Consider the following 17,694-nt stretch of genomic DNA (forward strand, 5'->3'; position numbering starts at 1 on the left):
ATGCTTATTACAGATGTGGGCACCGATGACAGTTTCATCCTGTAGAACAGAAACGGCTCAATCCTCACCAAGGCCATGAGAACTTAGAAACTACAAACATTTTATTGAAAAATAAATAGAAAAAAAAATCACATTTTGACATTCAATCCTATATTTTCACATACTTGCTTGGGTATAAATTGTGTGTCCGTTGTTTGTAGGAGTGCTTCATCTGACGGTTTAGTGGTTCAGATTAAACTTTAAGCAACAAGAGACTAATCATTCTCTAAGTCCTCTCCTCCAGATAAGCAGGACGGCCGCCTGTTGAAAGACATGCTCTCTGGTATCTCCGGTTTGCTCAATCGCCTCCAGAATTCATCGGTTGTGAAATAGTACATGAGTGGGTCCAGGCTACAGTTCAGGCTGGCCAAGCAGAGCGTGACGGGGTGACACCGCAGGATCAGGTCTCTGAGGCCGCAGTCGCTCAGAGCGTTGGCTTTAGCCAGGAAGTCCAGCGGCATGGTGATGTGGTAAGGCACAAAACACACTAAGAAGACGACTGCACAGCTTAGCACCATCCGCAACGCCCTGCGCTTCTCCCCTCTGTCAGGAATAGCCCCCACTGTCCGCGTCCGGAGGCTCCCGGCGGTCATGAATGTGCAGGCCAGCACCAAGATGAGGGGGACGACGAAGCCCATCAGCTCCGCCGTGATCAGCAGCGCCCAGGCTGCAGGAGGGCTGATAGTCCTCAGAGGAAGCTCGGAGAAACACACCGGCTCAGCGTCGCCTGAGGCCGAGAGGCTTGAGTTCACTGTGGAGCTGGGGTTCCTGAGCAGAGGGAAGGGCAGGCAGCAGAGACACACCAGCAGCCAGCCCAGGCCACATATCAGCAGGTCTCCTTTTCGCCTCGACGAGTTGTACATCAGCGGACGCATGATGAGCTCACAGCGGCGCACGCTGACGCACACCAGGAAGTAGATGGAGGCGTACATGTTGACGTACTTGAGATAGAAGCAGATCATGCAGAGGGGATGACCGAAGGGCCAGGTGTTGTTCAGGTAGTAGTAGATCCGCAGAGGCAGAGAGAGAACCTGAGGGGAGTCGCAGTGAACAGTTCAGCAGCCAATTCACATCCTTTTCTCAATTAGTAAATCAATCACTTGACAACAACATCATCAACAATTTCAGAAATTCATTGTTCAAGGGATTGTTTCACATTTTTAAAGTTGTTCACATCACGTCCCACGTAACGGCCGTATTTTAGTAACAGACAGCTCAGGTCTCATTTCTGCTTCAGCTGACGGCATTTTCACACTTCTGCTTTACTCAGGTTGTTTCTTTTAATATTATTGGATGGGAATCTTTGTGGTTGGAACTGTTTCTTAAAAAGTATGTCAACATATGAGGAGCATTTTCCACATTTTTTTTTAAATCTTTATTTTAGATAAATGTATTATTTAATGCTTTCTTTTGACTCCACACTAGCATATTATCAATGTCAATAAATAATAAATCCAATAAATAGGCCATAACCTATTTTTATACTCTTTACTGTAGTTGTCTGGTGCAAACTACATTTGCTGAAGTGCTGAAGTCAGATTTTGAGTTACATGCACTTGTACTTTTTACGTCACAAGTTTATTTAATTGCTTTAGTTCTGTTGCATATTTAGTTCAATAATCCATTGTATAATCCACTAATACTTTACAATAAGGTATAGATCTACTTCAAGTAGGAATTTACAAGCTACAGAGCACATAAACTACATTAACTAAACCACTGTTAGCATCTTTTACATTAAAATGATGACACATGACTGCATCACTAATTCTATTCAAACAAATGTTCTTGTGAAATATGCCATTTTACACAATAAGAATTTGTGTTTTCGCTACTTTAAGTATATTCAATGGCACTTTCAGTAGACATTTTAGTGTAAGACTTAATTAAAGCAGAGTATTTCTATTTTGTGCTATGAGGATTTTTATTTAAGTGCAAGATCTACGTGCTTCTTTCACTTCTGGTAGCTGGAAACGAAACTAGAATGGCTCATGTACAATTTTAGAAGCATTAATGAAGTACTTAAACTTTTATTTATTACATTTTTTCAAGTATTTTTGAATTGATAACAACCTAAGCTTCCCTTTCTATGTAAACCGAGCAGACTTCAGCCATCATCTTGAACCCTGAGTTGAGAATTTCATTACATTATCACCATATAACTACATCATCAGAATCAGAAGCTGTTTTTATTGCATAGTGAGCTTGCACACACAAGGAATTTGGTGTGGTGAATGAGACTGGTACACAACAATAACAAGACGAGAATAAATATAGAACTCTAGATCTAAGAAATTCTAAATAAAATATGTAAGAGAAAAGTATAAAAGTGATACATAAATAAAAAGTACTATGAAAAGAGACATAAACCAAGTAGGGAACAGTTTAAATTACAACACAATACTGCACATTATAGTATTTTAAATGAGGTAGCACTACGTATAAATGCTCATCACTGGGGTTACTGGTTCAATTAAAGAGATTTTTTTTACCTGCAGCAGGTCAGCCACAGCCAGGTTCATCATGAACACCACAGCCTTCTTGGTTTCTCTGATGTAGACCCGGAACACCCAGAGCGCCAGCACATTACCCAGCAGGCCCGGCGCCAAGATCACGCTGTACACCACAGCATACACATGGTGCTGGTACGTCCTTAGATTTTCACTGCTTTCACAGCTTTGGTTAACAGAGCTCATTTTGCCGCGAGCCGAGGGACTCTGACGTCGATGAAGTCGTATCAGGGGAGCCGAGTGCAGTCGGGTAGCGTGGGGTTGGTTTGAGCTTCCATGCTGTCCTTTATGTTGAGGAGTTCATGCCGTGGCCAGGGCTGCTCCTTCTCTGCAGCATGCCGGACGAGGAGAGGTCGAAGTCGTCAGTGTTTCAAGCTGCTACTCGTCCCAGAAACATGGTAATCTGGTAGAAGAGGGGAGAGAGGGTTATGGTTGAAGAAGAACAGGCTGAATATTGGCTGCTCACAGGAAGAAGTCTCCCACAGCCCACAAACATGCAGGTCAAATGAAGTATACACTCCTAATTGCTCTCGTAACAGAGCTGTCGTTGTGTGTGGCTGCAATAAATCGGCTTCCTATTTCCCAGAGCACGGTGGCATAAATTACTGCAAACGCATAGGTGTCGCTCTGTAAATCAGCCTGTATGTGCTGCATGATTTGCATGTTGCACAGATAGCCATCGGGTGCTTAAAAAGAGCCTTTCTCCGTCCGACACGTGTCACACTGTACAGCTTTCACACAAGCACAATGTTCAATGCTGCGTGACATTAGAAGTAGTGTTTGTGATTACAGCTTTTTGCAGTGGCCTTTACAGTAAATATGCAAACCCACAGAGAAGTTAATGCTACACTCTCCCACGTAGCGTTCTCTGCTGAGCGTCTCCAGCTGCGGGGTTTAGCCGACGACAGGCCTGTGTGTGAAACGCCTTCAGCATCAGTGAAACTAGCATGGTTAACAGGTCGGGCCGAGACAAACCTGGCTTCTCTGCTGAGATGTGCGCCTGGTAGATTTACAAGAAAAGCAACCACTTTTTCTGACACTTCTGGCTGCGCTCGAGAAGATTTTTTTTTTAAGATTTGAAGGTGGCCTTAAACCCTGATGAAGTTCTCGTGCTGACTTTAACTTCAGAGGGAAACACAGTAATATGTGGAACTGAACTTCCAGCTCGTAGGTGTGATGCATCCACCACTATAAACATGAGTAGGTGGTTCAACGTGGGTTTTCATTCACTTGTTGTCACGACTTATATAAACCGTCGAGCTATAAATGTTCAGTTTATCTTTGACACACTTTTGGCTCTTTATTTGCTCGGACTAAACAGATCCTAGCTGGTATGTCACACATACAGTGATGTTGCAGATGAGATTCTGAACTGATGATTACATTGATTTTACTGAGTTGCTGGTTTTTAGGAAACCTTTTTAGAAACCCCAAAGGGTCCTTGGTAGTGGAAACTTTATATCAGCCAATTAACACCTCGTAGAAGCCAATAATGTAACAACAGCCGATAACGTAATAAATCTGCACTTTTAAAAAATGTAATAGACCAATAACGAAATATAAGTCCTGAACCGATAACGTAATAACTTTTGGCCAATAATATAATATAATATAATAATTATGTTATTACATTTGCAAAGATTTTTTATTTATTTATTTTTTTTACCATGCCAAAAGATATTACATTGTCGGTTCAAGACTTTCATGACGGTGTTGGCCAGTTATTACGTTATTGGCCTATTACATTTTTAAAAAGTGCAAATTTATTACGTTATCGGCTTCTCCATACCTTTAAAGTCCCTCTCTGGTGGTTGATGTAACCCCTAAAAACTCGTCTTTTCGTCTTTGAAATGGCTTAGATTTAACTCCACGACATCGTTTCCTCTAGGATTTACAGATCTATAAAACGCCCACCTCTTCCTCCACCCACCACTTCACACTTACTGCAGCTTGAGCACACCAGCTCTGCTCAAACTACTGCAAATTTATTACGTTACCGGCTTCTCCACACCTTTAAAGTCCCTCTCTGGTGGTTGATGTAACCCCTAAAAACTCATCTTTTCATCTTTGAAATGACTTAGATTTAACTCCACGACATTGTTTCCTCTTGGATTTACAGATCTAGAAAACGCCACCTCTTCCTCCACCCACCACTTCACACTCACTGCAGCTTGAGCACACCAGCTCTGCTCAAACTACTGCAAAACTACTCTGTCCCACACAATAGCATTTTGCAATACTTCAGCCATACTTGTTTGAACCGGAAACTGATTCGGAAGTTGATTAATGATACAAAGCCCCACCTTGCAAGCTGACAGGATTGGTTTCTTTAGGTTTGTTAGATATGAAACCCCACAAGCCTGAATCTGTATTTTTGAGGCTGTTATCAGCACACTGCAGTTTCAAGATGGAAACACTAAGATATAATGTTGACTGCTTGTTTTGCTCCTGATATGAAACCCTCTATATGGACACGTTAACAAAGTAAAAAGAACTTTGGCTTCAACACCTTGACAAGGACCCTAAAAAGGTTGTGATCCACTGTCTGTAAACAATATATTGCTTTATGCAAGTTTATCATCTCAACTTAAAGCATAGTGGACCTTAAACTACAATAGATTCACCCAGGTCTTGGGAATCCCGGGAGCTTCAGTAAAGTGAGGCAAAAGCTGCAATTTGAAGGAGGAAATAGTCCATACGCTATGGTATTGACTGCAGAGTTAGCAGGAGAGTCACGGTTGCATTTAAAGCTGCAGTAGGCAGAAGTCTAGAAGAGGCGAAAACAAATTTAAAAAAAAATATTCAGCCCCCTTCTGCAGCCCTCCCCATTATGTTCTAAGCTCCTCACAACAAACAAAAACACATTCTGAACACTCAAAAGTCAACGTTCAAACCCGGAGTCAAACCTTCCTCTCTTAAATGAAAGTTCTCCTTCTAACCCACTGAACCGCCACATCCTTCTCTCACCATTGACTGTGTTGCTATTTATACACTATCTGACCTACCCAGTAACAAACAAGCCCGGTGATTGGCTATAATCTCCTGCCACAGGTTAGATTCTCCAGCCCCACACCCGAGGTTATAGCAAAGCAGCAACTCCTCTTGGCCCGAGCCAGAAGGTCCAGAAGTCTAGTTTCCTCTCAGACTATTTAAAATGCAGTATGCTAAAGGTTAGAATGGAATTCTTGAACAATGATACCAAATAAAACTGCTCTTAAATCTCCCAAGCCACAAAGACAACTGTTTAACACCTAATTTAGCCTTCTGAGGATGTATTCCCAACATGAGTTTATGTTGTTATGGATAAGAAAATAACTTTTTACCATACTCAAGATAAGGTGCTACTTTATTATTAGTGATTGTTATTCACGTCTTACATCCCTCCTGTGCTCGCTCCTCTTTACTAACTTCCCCGCTGATAACAGATGTACAACAGTGTAAAAATACCGAATTATAAATAAATTACTGAAGTAGTGGCAGCAACATGTAAATATGAAGCTAAACATAGTGAATCTATAGACTGACGCTGATTAGCACTGATGCACGGTTCCACTTAGATAACATCATACTGCTGTGGATGGGACTGCTTTAGGTAAAAAGTTCGGACGGTTCGTGAAGTGTGTCCCATCCTTGCAGTCGGCCTCCTTCAAAGCTAAATTTGAGGAAGCTCGAGCTGATCAATGGGGTGGAAGGAAGAAATAAACAAATCTCTGCTACATGCACTTAGACATTTAGCTGCTTGTTGAATCACGTGGCAGAAGCTCTGAATGCATTTAGGCCTCTAGACACAGTCGAGAGGATGTTTAAACCAACCGTCAGAATGATTCTGAATGTGTTGTTGGTGCCTGACAGGCTGGTTCGAGTGTTTCGGAGGCAGTGGATGTATTGGGATTATCACTTATTTCTGTGGTTTACAGACAACAGGGGGTGTCAGACCTATTAGCTAAGAACTGGAACGTGAAGATACAGTAGAAACGGGCTCACCGCAATTAGATGATTGGAAAAAGGTTGTCTGGTCTAATGTGTCTTGATTCCTTCCGATTATAGGATAAATGGCATGAAAGCATGGATCCATTTACCTGCTATCAGCACTTTAAGGTTGTTGTGGTGGTGTACTGGTGCGTGAGATATTGTCTTGGCTCCCGTTGGGCCCTCTAGTACCAACTAAAGAGCTTTTAGACACCGCAGCCTACTGTTGTTGAACATGTTCAATCCTTTCTATAATCTGTAATTTCACCGCAATAACGAAGCTCATATGTCAGACCGGTTCCTGGAGGTCACTCGAATGGCCTCCACCTGGTAGAACTCAAACCAATAGAGAACCTTTGGGATGTGGTAGAACTTGAGTTTCAGTTTATGAAGGTGCTGCCAACTGATCTGCAGCAGCTGTGTGAAGCTATCACGTCAATATGTGCCCAAATCTCACGGGAAGATTTCCAGCACCCTGTTGAATAAGGACCATGAAGAATTTGGGCAGTTCTGATGGCAAAAGTCAATCGACCCAACACCAGCAACATGCAACCAATAGAAGGTCCAATTAATGTAATAAAATCTAGTAAAACTAGGACAAATTTACCACTTTGAGCCTTGAATGGTCATTTAAACTGAGAAGTCTAAAGGGGAAATTCCTTTTTATAGGCAGCACTTTTTAAAATCCGTCCTTGGTTGTTAATAAAAACCCCTAAAAACTCTTCGCTGTGTATCAAAGTTACACATTTAGAAGTTTCCCCATGAAAAATAATCCCTTCTCTGCCTTGAAATAGCTTAGATGTGCATCAGGAACCATTTCTTCCCCCAGATCTTCCCACACCTCTTTGCATCCAGCCCTTCTCGCTCGCTGCAGCTCGAGCACACCAGCTCACCTGCAGCTCTGCTCAAACACTGAAAAGCATCTCTACGCTACACAATGGCAAGTTGTAACATGAGAGTAATTCAGCCGCACGTGTTCCAACCTAAAAGCGAGTCTAAAGAGGAATAACGACACAGACAGCTCGTTAGTAGCATTGTTTCTTTGGGTTTGTTATGTATGAAAAACCGGAAGTCTGCATCTGTGTTTTTGAGATTGTCATCAATATAGTGCAGCTGGAAATACTCACATGGTGTTGACTGCTTGTTTAGCTCTTCCAGCATGAAGTAAAAACACCATATGGACATTTTAAAGAAGTAAAAAATAGAATTTGACTCTCTGCAACACCTTGACACGGGCCCTGAGAAGGTTGTGGATAACTTTAACAATGCATTGAAAGCGTAACGGACCATAAACTACAATATGTGTGTAGATACATCCAGGTGATGGAAACACTGAGCGCTTCAGTGAAAAGCAACGTCTTCAGGAACCTACAAGACAAGCCCTGTTTTTGTTTACTGAACCTCTTAGGAACATAAACTCCGATGTTTGTATGCAGACGGATAAATGTATGAAGTAGTAGAAGTATGGAAATGCAGCGCTGAATACTTGCACTGAAGCGCAGTCCCCCATCAACGAGCCGTGGAATTTTGGAAGTGAAGAGGGAATTTTGTTGTGTTTGGACTCCTACACAGCTCCCTGACAGCCTTTAATCCTCCACAGTTCCCAGTAGACTCTGAGTCCCCAGGCTTGCTTTTAGCTCCATTGACCGCTGACCCATGCGATACTGTTTTAATGAGCCTCCTCTCCTCTTACTCATACTTTTGCACGTATCACGTACCACAACAGAAGCTGTCTATGCGATACTAAAGCGATGACCATGCGGCGCTTAGCTCTCATTTCCTCCTTGTGGTTGGTGACACTAGATCAACATGTACACCATCAACACAAGCCCATCTGATGTCCAGCAACAGAAACATGTTAGTAGATCGAGTTGGTATTTAGATATGTAACGAAAATTGGAAGAGTTCAGGCTGGAGTTTGAGGTATAAAGAGTGATCAATTCAAATCCTCTAGCTCAGATAATAGCTGCACCCCTGCTTCAGGATTTAGCACATCTAGTCCTCAGAGCTCGCCGATGGAAACACATCGTTCTATCTGCCGTGATTCATCCCTCCGTGGGTTGTAGGCGCGTTACAGCTTTTCCACTCAGACATGACATCTGGCCTCATGCATCAGCACCCAAAAAAACTTAACGACGAACTACCGGGTTCCCTCAAAACATCTCCACAAAATACACGGACATGGACACCCGGACGGGGGCCCTACACGCACACAGCCTCGACATTACAGGCATTCCTCACATTGGAGAAACACACGAGATCCCCCACGAGGCATGACTCCACGCTGAAGGCATCCAGCTGTTACACAAAAGCTCGCTGTATTTCTGTCGTAGCATTGAAGGTCATTGTCTCACCTCCGTCTTCGCGCCGTTGTAGCATCAAAAAAGCAGAAGGTTGAAGCATCAGCCGGCACATTCAACCCCCACCCCTTCTCTTCTTGTCCTCACCTCCTCGGTCCCTCACTTTTTTCACTCACTTTATCTCTTCCTCTGTCTTATCCTTCTATCTGTCGCTTCTCTAATGCCGTTTCCTGTTTTTCACTATATTAGATCTACATATCTGTTGCCTCTCTGCCTCTGTCTGTCTGTCTGTAGTGGGGATTTCGGCACCCGGGGCTTCCTGTGAGTGTAGGGGTGTGGTTTACAAGAATTTTTGACACCATGACTTCTGCTATTATGCTCACAGCCACTATGTGTTTTCCTTGTCTTATCTGCTGGTCATTTGTTTTGCAGATCAAAACATGATATTGGTAAAAATTATCAGAAGTGAGCATCAATACTGTGACCAGGAACCAAACTGCTTTTGGTTTCGGATTCATGGCAGCAAAAATATTCTGTGTAACTCAATCAAACTTTGATGCCAGAACGTGGCGGTAGACAGATGAGAAGTGGGCACGCTGTGGTGGATGAATCAGACAACTTCACTGTAAAAAAAACAAAAAAAAATGTACAAATGTTCCCTGTTTTGTAAAATTACAAATAAGGACAAGAAAAAAAATAGGAATTTAAATGTTAACTGCAAAAAAAAAAAGAAACTGACCAAAAATGTGTGTCTATATCAAAAATATGTATCCATATGGATTGAAAAATGGTAAATCATCATAGATTTATCCTATTTCAGTAAATTACAAATACGAGCTAATAAAACGACATGAGTTGAAAAAAATGGTTTAAAAAAAATGTCCAAAATGATTACAAAAAAGAGAGAAAAAATCTACATCAATAATCTATTTTAACAAATGATCATTTGTTCTTTTACAACTTTGAATGTAAAATTACACAATTAAAAAAAATATATTTTACAGATATTCTTTTATTATTTGAAATAATAAATATATATATATATATATATATATATATATATAGTATAGACTAAAACTGAATGATTAAGGTAAATGTTAAACTTTTTTTTTCCTTTTTAGATTCTTCATGAATTGTTAAATGACAGATAACTAGTAAAATTACAGAAAAAAATATTTTAATTTACATCTTTACTATGAAAAAAGAAAACAGGCCTAAACTGTGCATAATGTCCACATCAAGAGTCTGTATTTTTGCTAATAGTTATTAGTTATTATGTGTAACAACAACATTCTATAATTTTACTGTATTTATATCAGATTTTTAAAAATCATTACTTTACAGATATTTGCTGCTATTTTCAGTTTTACAGCTTTTGAATGTTACACAATTTTTTCATGTATTTTTTCTGACACCCGTACTGCCAGATTTGCACCATTACAGGATTTTTTTTTTTCTAACACTGGTATTTTTTTCTAAGGTGGGCTGTGCTCGTCGGCCTGTGGAGGCTCTGTCGAGTCAGAACTGGCTCACACTGGTGATAGCGGATGTGATATTTGGTAGGTTGGGGAGGTGGTGGGAGCTGTTTCAGTTTGAGAGCCAACCTCAGAGCCTGGCAGTTACTGGTTTTCAGAGCTGCTGCCAACTGTCTTCACCACTTTGCATTTTAAGAGGAAGTAGTGCAAAAACAACTGAGCTGGCACCTGTTTTCATTTTTGCTGCCTGTCACAGAGAGGAAACCTCATCGTGAAGTAACTTCAGATACGCAACGGAGACAGACACACAGCGTTTATTTACAGTGAATTACACACAGCTTTTATGGGTGTAGCTTATTTAAAGTTGTTGCATTTTACTAAGACTGCACAGATAAACACAACTTCCTGCATTAGGCAGCTATTACGATAATGCAGGAAATGCAGGCATACATCAGTTCAGGATTTGTTTATTCTAAAGCAGGATCTTCACATTAAGCTCAAAGGTTGTCTGGTTAGAATCAGACAGCTGTACCATGTGAAATAATCTCGCCCAGCTTGTCAGTCTGTTTTTAAGTTCCCAGGGAAGGGACTAACGGTTAATGCTACACTCCGTCCGAGCAGCTACTCTCCACCCTCATCAGTCTGTGCTGCAGCCAGCTATGTTTCGGGGAGCTGATCGGGGAGGAGAGCAGCGAGGAGGTGAAGGAGGAGGTTCTCCTGAGGTGCATCCTGAATTCGGCCGTCAGGAAGTAATAGAGCAGAGGATTGAGGCAGCAGCTCAGGCTCGCCAGGCACAGGGACACGGGGTGAAACTGCTGCACGGCCAGCCTGGTGGCGCAGTGCGACACGATGCCCTGCTCCACCATCATGTAGAGCACAAAGTTGAGGTGGTACGGGGCGAAGCAGAACAGGAAGAGGCCCGAGCAGCTCAGCACCATCCTCAGGGCTCGCCGCTTCTCGCTGCTCGCCTGGTTTTCTTGGTATCTATCTGACTGGCCGTTGGAGGTGACTGACTGGAGTCGGGTGTGCGCCGTGGGGTTGACGGAGTTCTGCTGATCCGGGTTCTGCCTCAGTTTGAGGGATCGGGCGATGCGGATGGAGCTGTAGAAGATGCAGGCCAAAGGAATCAGGAAACCAAACAGCTCGCCAAATGATATGATGGCGATGGCCTGAGGGAGAGGCAGGTGACGCGTGGGCAGGTCTTTAAAGCAGGTCATTTTGGTAGAAGTGGGGCTGGAGCTCGGCCTCAGTTTAATAGGACTCGTGGTCAAAGGTTGCACGAAGATCTTGGTGAAGACTAAAGGTAGCTGGGTAGACATGGCATCCGGTGAATAGGACATGTTGCTGGCTGAGACGAGGCTGCTGCTGCTGCTGCTGCTGCCGCTGCTGCTCCGCATCAGAATAAAAGGCGAGCAGGCCAGACCAACCACCACCCACACTATGATGCTGATGAGCAGGTCGTAGCGCCGCCTCCACCGCCGAGCAGCGAATGGGTCGAGCAGGAAGAAGCATCTCTGCAGACTGATGCACACCTGAAAAAAAAAGAAGAAGCCTCATTTGAATTCCCTCGTTTCCCCTTGTGAGCAGCTCCTTCCAGGATAGATTTCACTAAACTCACCAGGAACACTATCGCGGCGTACATGTTCAGGTATTTGAGGTAGAAGCAGAACAAGCAGACGCCTCGTCCAAACGGCCAGCTGTGTGTGAAGTAATAATAAATCCTGAGAGGCAGAGAGAGGATGTGGGCCAAATCAGCGAATGCCAGGTTTATCATGAAGATCACCGTCTTGGTCTTCTTGCTGTTTGACAGACAACACAGATGGGTTAACCGCGGTGAAGACGTGTCTTGTGAGCTGTGCAGCTCTGCATCAGTGTACCTTATATGTCTGCAGAGGACCCAGAGAGCAGTGGTGTTGAGCAGCAGCCCGGGGATGAAGAGCAGCAGGTAGAAGTAGGTGTATATCTTATCCATGGTCTCCTTCCAGCTGGTTAGGTTGTGGTTGCATCCTGAGGAGGAGTTGGGCAGCTGCTGCTCCAGCGATGTGTTTAGAGGATTCATTATTTCTCTCACGCAGACACCGAAAGCATCACTGAACAACCCAGACGCCCAAAACCATCTGAAAGAGAAAAGGCAGGAGTTAACGTCGTGGTGCTGCAGAAGTATTACGTGCATATGTCTCATAAAACAGGTTGTAACTGGTGTTCTTTTAAAGGTTGATAACGTTTTATAGACAGAAAACGGGATGTGCTGTGTGGCGGCTTTCGATTGTATCTTCCTCTGTCGACAAAAACAGCGTAATAGTTGAGAGGCAGCTATATAATTATAACACTGGAAAGGACTTCGCGTTTTGTCGGCTTGAAAGGTGAAACTGAAAGTTCCATCCATCCATCGTCTATACACCGCTTAATCCTCACGAGGGTCATGAGGGGCTGGAGCCTATCCCAGCTGACTCAGGATGAAGGCACCTGGACAGGTCACCAGTCCATCACAGGGCTACACTCAGAGACAGACAACCAAGCACACTCACATTCACACCTACAGACAATTTAGAATCACCAATTAACCTCAGCATGTTTGTAGACTGTGTGGGAGGAAGCCGGAGAACCCGGAGAGAACCCACGCTGCACGGGGAGAACATGCAAACTCCACGCAGAAAGATCCTGTGCGTCCTCACCGACCTTCTAGCAGCGAGGCAACAACGCTAACCACCGAGCCACCTTGTAGCCCTGAAACTGAAAGCTAACTTTCAAAATTAGAAACTGAAGTTGGCAAAGCATTTACAAAACAGGCAAACGTGAGCTTTCACTCTCATCTTTGGCAGGTGTTTATCTGCCAACAGTTTGACTCATGCTTTGTTCTTTCAGCTCCAGCTAAAACAATCAGAATCAGAACCGCTTTATTGATCCCAGTGGGGACATTGTCTTAAAAGCAATGGCTTGGCTGAATGAAAAGACAAAACAGAACAAAACGCTTCTCTAGCAACATGTTGGAGAGGGAGCAGCTTAAATAGGTTGCTAACAAAAAAAGTACTCAAACTGTAGATTAAAAAGGAAGCTAAATGAGAAAAGAGCAGGAGCAGTGTGACAGGCTGCATGCACACTGATCACTAAAATGCATCGATTACCAGCTTGTTCACATTTATAAATGCAGACAGAATGCTTTGTTTTGGGGATTCTCCCTTTGTAAGAAGCCTTCACGCCTGAAGTGTCAGAATTCATAAATAAAAGGTCACGAGTTTCGTATTTTGCATGCTTTAGATCAGCCCACAGGTCCACAGCTAAGAATACATTTACAAATATATCCAAAATACATCTAAAAAAAAATACAGAAATCAGCTGGGAAAATACAGACAAGTGACAAATTAATGGAAGAATCCAATATCAAGTGTCTTGGTAAGGTGTTTGGCGACCATTTGTCACCAGAACAGCCTCAGTGCTCCCTCCTGTTCATTCTACAAGTTTCTGGAACTCTATTGTAGAGATGAAACACCATTTTTCCAAAGACTATTCCCTCTCCCATAAGTGTTTCATCTGGTGACTGTGAAGGCGACAACTTACGACTTACACCATGTTTATGCTCAAATCAGAATCAGAACAGTTTTGTATTGATTCACGGTCACTTGTCCCAAGTGGACCGAAACCAGGGCAGCAAAACGCTCCAGGGGTTCAGGTTTTCCCTTTAATTTATCAGCCGTCTGTATTTGAATGATGCTTTCTGTTGCTCTGGAGGATATTTCTCTAAGTTTGTCATTAGCCGTATGGGAAAAGCAGCACCCAGTTATTGGCGTTTAACTCCCAGTAGAGCCTAAAAGTCAAGAAAGTGCTTCCTTTGTTGTTTTTCAATTCTCTTGTGAGTCCCTCAAATTTATAGGGATTCGTGGACAAATGTGTTTCGACCCAGGTGCAGCTTTTTTCCTGGTACAACAGTCTAACGCGGTGTTTCTCCTGATTAATTGTTAAGTTAAAGTGTAAAAACAAACATCATCATACTTTTTTTTTTTTTTACAACCTGGCAACCCAAAGGGAGTTTGTTCTAACGGGTTACAGCAAAATGATTTATTAATTACAATAAAGGCATCAGCTGCAACTCACTACCTTATGATTAGGTTATTATTAGTGCCTTATTAGATGCCCTACGAGACCTTTCGGTGCTAAATTAAGCATCAAAGTCACATTTATGCAAAATGTAGCCGGAAATATTCAGCAAGCTGAAAAGCCACAAAAATATGTTCTCAGTACTTACATGACCCATAAGTTAAACCACAGATTTACATTTTTTAAGGTTAAAAAAAAAAGTCTTTGCTCTTTTGTTTGGGTGTGTAAGGTGTCACATTAAAGAGGGAGTTTAAATATGCGATGGCTATCGTTATATATATATCAGGCATTGCAATAGATTGCAGCAGGAAATGCGAGCAAAAAAAAAAGAAGAAGAAAAAGACAGTGTTTACTCTGCTTATTAGCAAAGCATCAACCTTCCATCTCGCATCAAGACGAGTCCACGCCCTTCCTATGTGTACCCCACAAGGGGAAGAGAAAGACTGACAGTTTGTTTTACTGCTCTGCTGGACTTTTGACCTGTTTTGACTCTTGAATCTGTCGACCATCGAGGCTCTCAGAGCACCACAATCAGCCGACACACTCCTTCACATTATCTGCACCGTTAAGACTTAATCTGCCCTAAGACTTGAATTTAAGACGAATATATGCAGCATTTAGATAAAAATGTTCACTTGTATGTGCCACTTTGAAACAAACAGCTTCTTAGACTGTAAATCAAATCAACATTTCAAAGCATTTTAATCGAAAAATTGCTCCATGATGGGATTTATCTGAAATGACCAATAGAAACGAAAAACCCAAAACCTCTTTAACTCAACTTAAAACTTGTGGTTCGGGCACGATCATGTGTAACTGAACGCTTAGTGGAAAGTCGAAAAACAAAACGCACATCAGCAAGATTTGACGCATGACTTTCACCGCAAAGGCACAGCTGCATAACAGCCTCGCAGTATCTACAAGTCCTCTCTATCGTTACCTTTTGTTTCCGTTTCTTCTCCTTAAATCGCCGGCCTGGACGGAGGTGAAAGGTCAGAGCCAGGAGTGACCACCGGTGATCTCATACTCCAGCAGCTTCAAACTCTCCTCCTCAGCAGACAAACTCTTATTGGCGCACGTCTGTAGCTAAAAAAAACAACAACAAAAAACCCCCTCAACAACCTGTGAGTGCGTGCATGTGCAGTCAGCATTAACCCCACCAGTGATGTGTCGCTGCATGAGGTCGCGGCGTCTCATGTGGGCTGTTCTCAGACTCGACTGGCTTCGGTTTCTTAAGGTAGGCTGATGAGAGGAAGAGGAAGCTCTACCCTCTCGCATGTGAGTGTTTTTCTACCGTTTGTTACGTCACAGAGTTCCTCAGCAACTGAACCGAAGCTTAAGGCAGACAGTTAAGGACACAGATGTGGTTAAGAAGCAAAAATACCAAAGTCAGAAAGGTTTGTGTCAGATCACAGACCAGAACGGAGGCAGATGTTAGTTCTTCTTACCTCTGGTATTTTCCTGATCTCTATTGTAGGTGATGTGGTCACAGCAGACTCTGAGGACCATCCGTGCACTTTGCATGCACACATCTACGCTGCTTCACTGTATGAGTGCACATGTAGCCTCAGTTTGAATCCTGGAGCTGTTACTGAAATGAAGGCACTCATCCGCTTCCCCTATCAGATGCTGAACTTCCTTCTTTTAATCTGCTGTGTATCAAAGCTTTAATTGTGCAAGGTGTAAGTGCATTTACTGCTTTGAAACTTCAACAAATGAAGAATTAATTTAGTTTCTTGTTCTTTTCAGCTACTTCTGGCGGGAAGGAGTAGCTATCCTCAACTTTCGCAACGCAGATGTGGTTTGTGTGGTTTCACCCTAGTTAGATACACGTTTTCACACATGTGAACATACCAAAACCACAGATCAGCAAAATGCCATCCATCTTGTTAGTTTCCTAATGCGAGTTAAGCATGAGGTCACACTCTGAAAAAACAAATTGACCGAAAGTCCCCACCCTTGCCAGGCGTCTTTGTGGCTTGTTTTAGTTTTACAAGCTTCCTCTGCTGCTCGGTTTCACCTCAACACATGGTGATAAATGCAGAGCCAGAAAAGGCAGAACAAACTGAGTTTAAACAAGTCACAGTGAAAGGTCAGTGTGGTGTTAAAAAAAAATAAAAGTCTTTGTTCCAACTTAGGGCTGCACGGTGGCTCAGTGGTAAGCCTTATGCCTCACAGCTAGAAGATCGCCGGTTTGTGTCCTGGTTAGGACGCCTCTGATCTTTCTGTGTGGACTTTGCATGTTCTCCCCGTGCAGCGTGGGTTCTCTCCGGGTTCTCCGGCTTCCTCCCACACAGTCCAAAAACATGTTGAGGTTAATTGGTGATTCTAAATTGTCCGTAGGTGTGAATGTGAGTGTGCTTGGTTGTCTGTCTCTAAGTGTAGCCCTGTGATAGACTGGTGACCTGTCCAGGGTGTCCCCTGCCTTCACCCTGAGTCAGCTGGGATAGACTCCAGCCCCCCATAACCCTAGTGAGGATGAAGTATACAGTCATGGCCAAAAGTTTTGAGAATGACACAAATATTAATTTTCACAAAGTCTGCTGCTTCAGTTTTTATCAACTGCAATTAATTGCAAAGTCCCTCTTTGCCTTGAAAATGAACTTAATCCCGAAAGAGACATCTCCACTGCATTTCAGCCGTGCCAGCTAACATCATTTCAGTGATTCTCCCCGTAACACGGTGTGAATGTTGATGAGGACAAGCCTGGAGATCAATCTGTCATGCTGACTGAGTTTCATAACAGACTGGATGTTTAAAAGGAGGACGGTGTTTGACATCATTGTTCCTCTTCTGTTAAACGTGGTTACCTGCAAGGAAACACGTGCAGTCATTACTACGTTGCACAAAAAGGGCTTAACAGGGAAGGATATTGCAGCTAGCAAGATTGCACCTCAGTCAACCATCTATCGGATCATCAAGAACTTCAAGGAGAGAGGTTCAGCTGTTGCAAACAAAGCTCCAAGGCGCCCAAGAAAGTCCAGCAAGTACCAGGACCGTCTCCTAAAGTTGTTTCAGCTGCGGGATCGGGCCACCACCAGGGCAGAGCTTGCTCAGGAATGGCAGCAGGCAGGTGTGAGTGCATCTGCATGCACAATGAGGTGAAGACTTTTGGAAGAAGGCCTGGTGTCAAGAAGGGCAGCAATGAAGCCACTTCTCTTCAGAGAAAAACATCAGGGACAGACTGATGTTCTGCAGAAGATACAGGGACTGGACTGCTGAGGACTTAAGTAAAGTCATTTTCTCTGATGAATCCCCTTTCCAAATTGGTGTGCTCGGACCCTAAAAAGTCATACGATAGCATGT

General features: G+C 43.1%; 1 protein-coding gene across 1 annotated transcript; it reads right to left on the bottom strand.

Annotated features, from left to right (window-relative positions):
• Window positions 1–82: 82 nt before the first annotated feature.
• LOC103366855 (uncharacterized) lies at window positions 83–15,621 on the bottom strand. Its single transcript, XM_008294701.1, has 7 exons — window positions 15,329–15,621; window positions 12,171–12,410; window positions 11,912–12,092; window positions 10,897–11,825; window positions 6,814–6,945; window positions 2,532–2,850; window positions 83–1,070 (listed from the first exon to the last, which is right to left on the bottom strand). Exons 2-7 carry the CDS (start codon window positions 12,350–12,352, stop codon window positions 255–257), a joined length of 2,559 nt encoding a protein of 852 aa, XP_008292923.1. The 5' UTR covers window positions 12,353–12,410; window positions 15,329–15,621; the 3' UTR covers window positions 83–254.
• Window positions 15,622–17,694: the final 2,073 nt, after the last annotated feature.

The sequence above is a fragment of the Stegastes partitus genome, unplaced genomic scaffold (assembly GCF_000690725.1).
Source record: "Stegastes partitus isolate 25-593 unplaced genomic scaffold, Stegastes_partitus-1.0.2 Scaffold987, whole genome shotgun sequence".
NCBI lineage: Eukaryota > Metazoa > Chordata > Actinopteri > Pomacentridae > Stegastes > Stegastes partitus.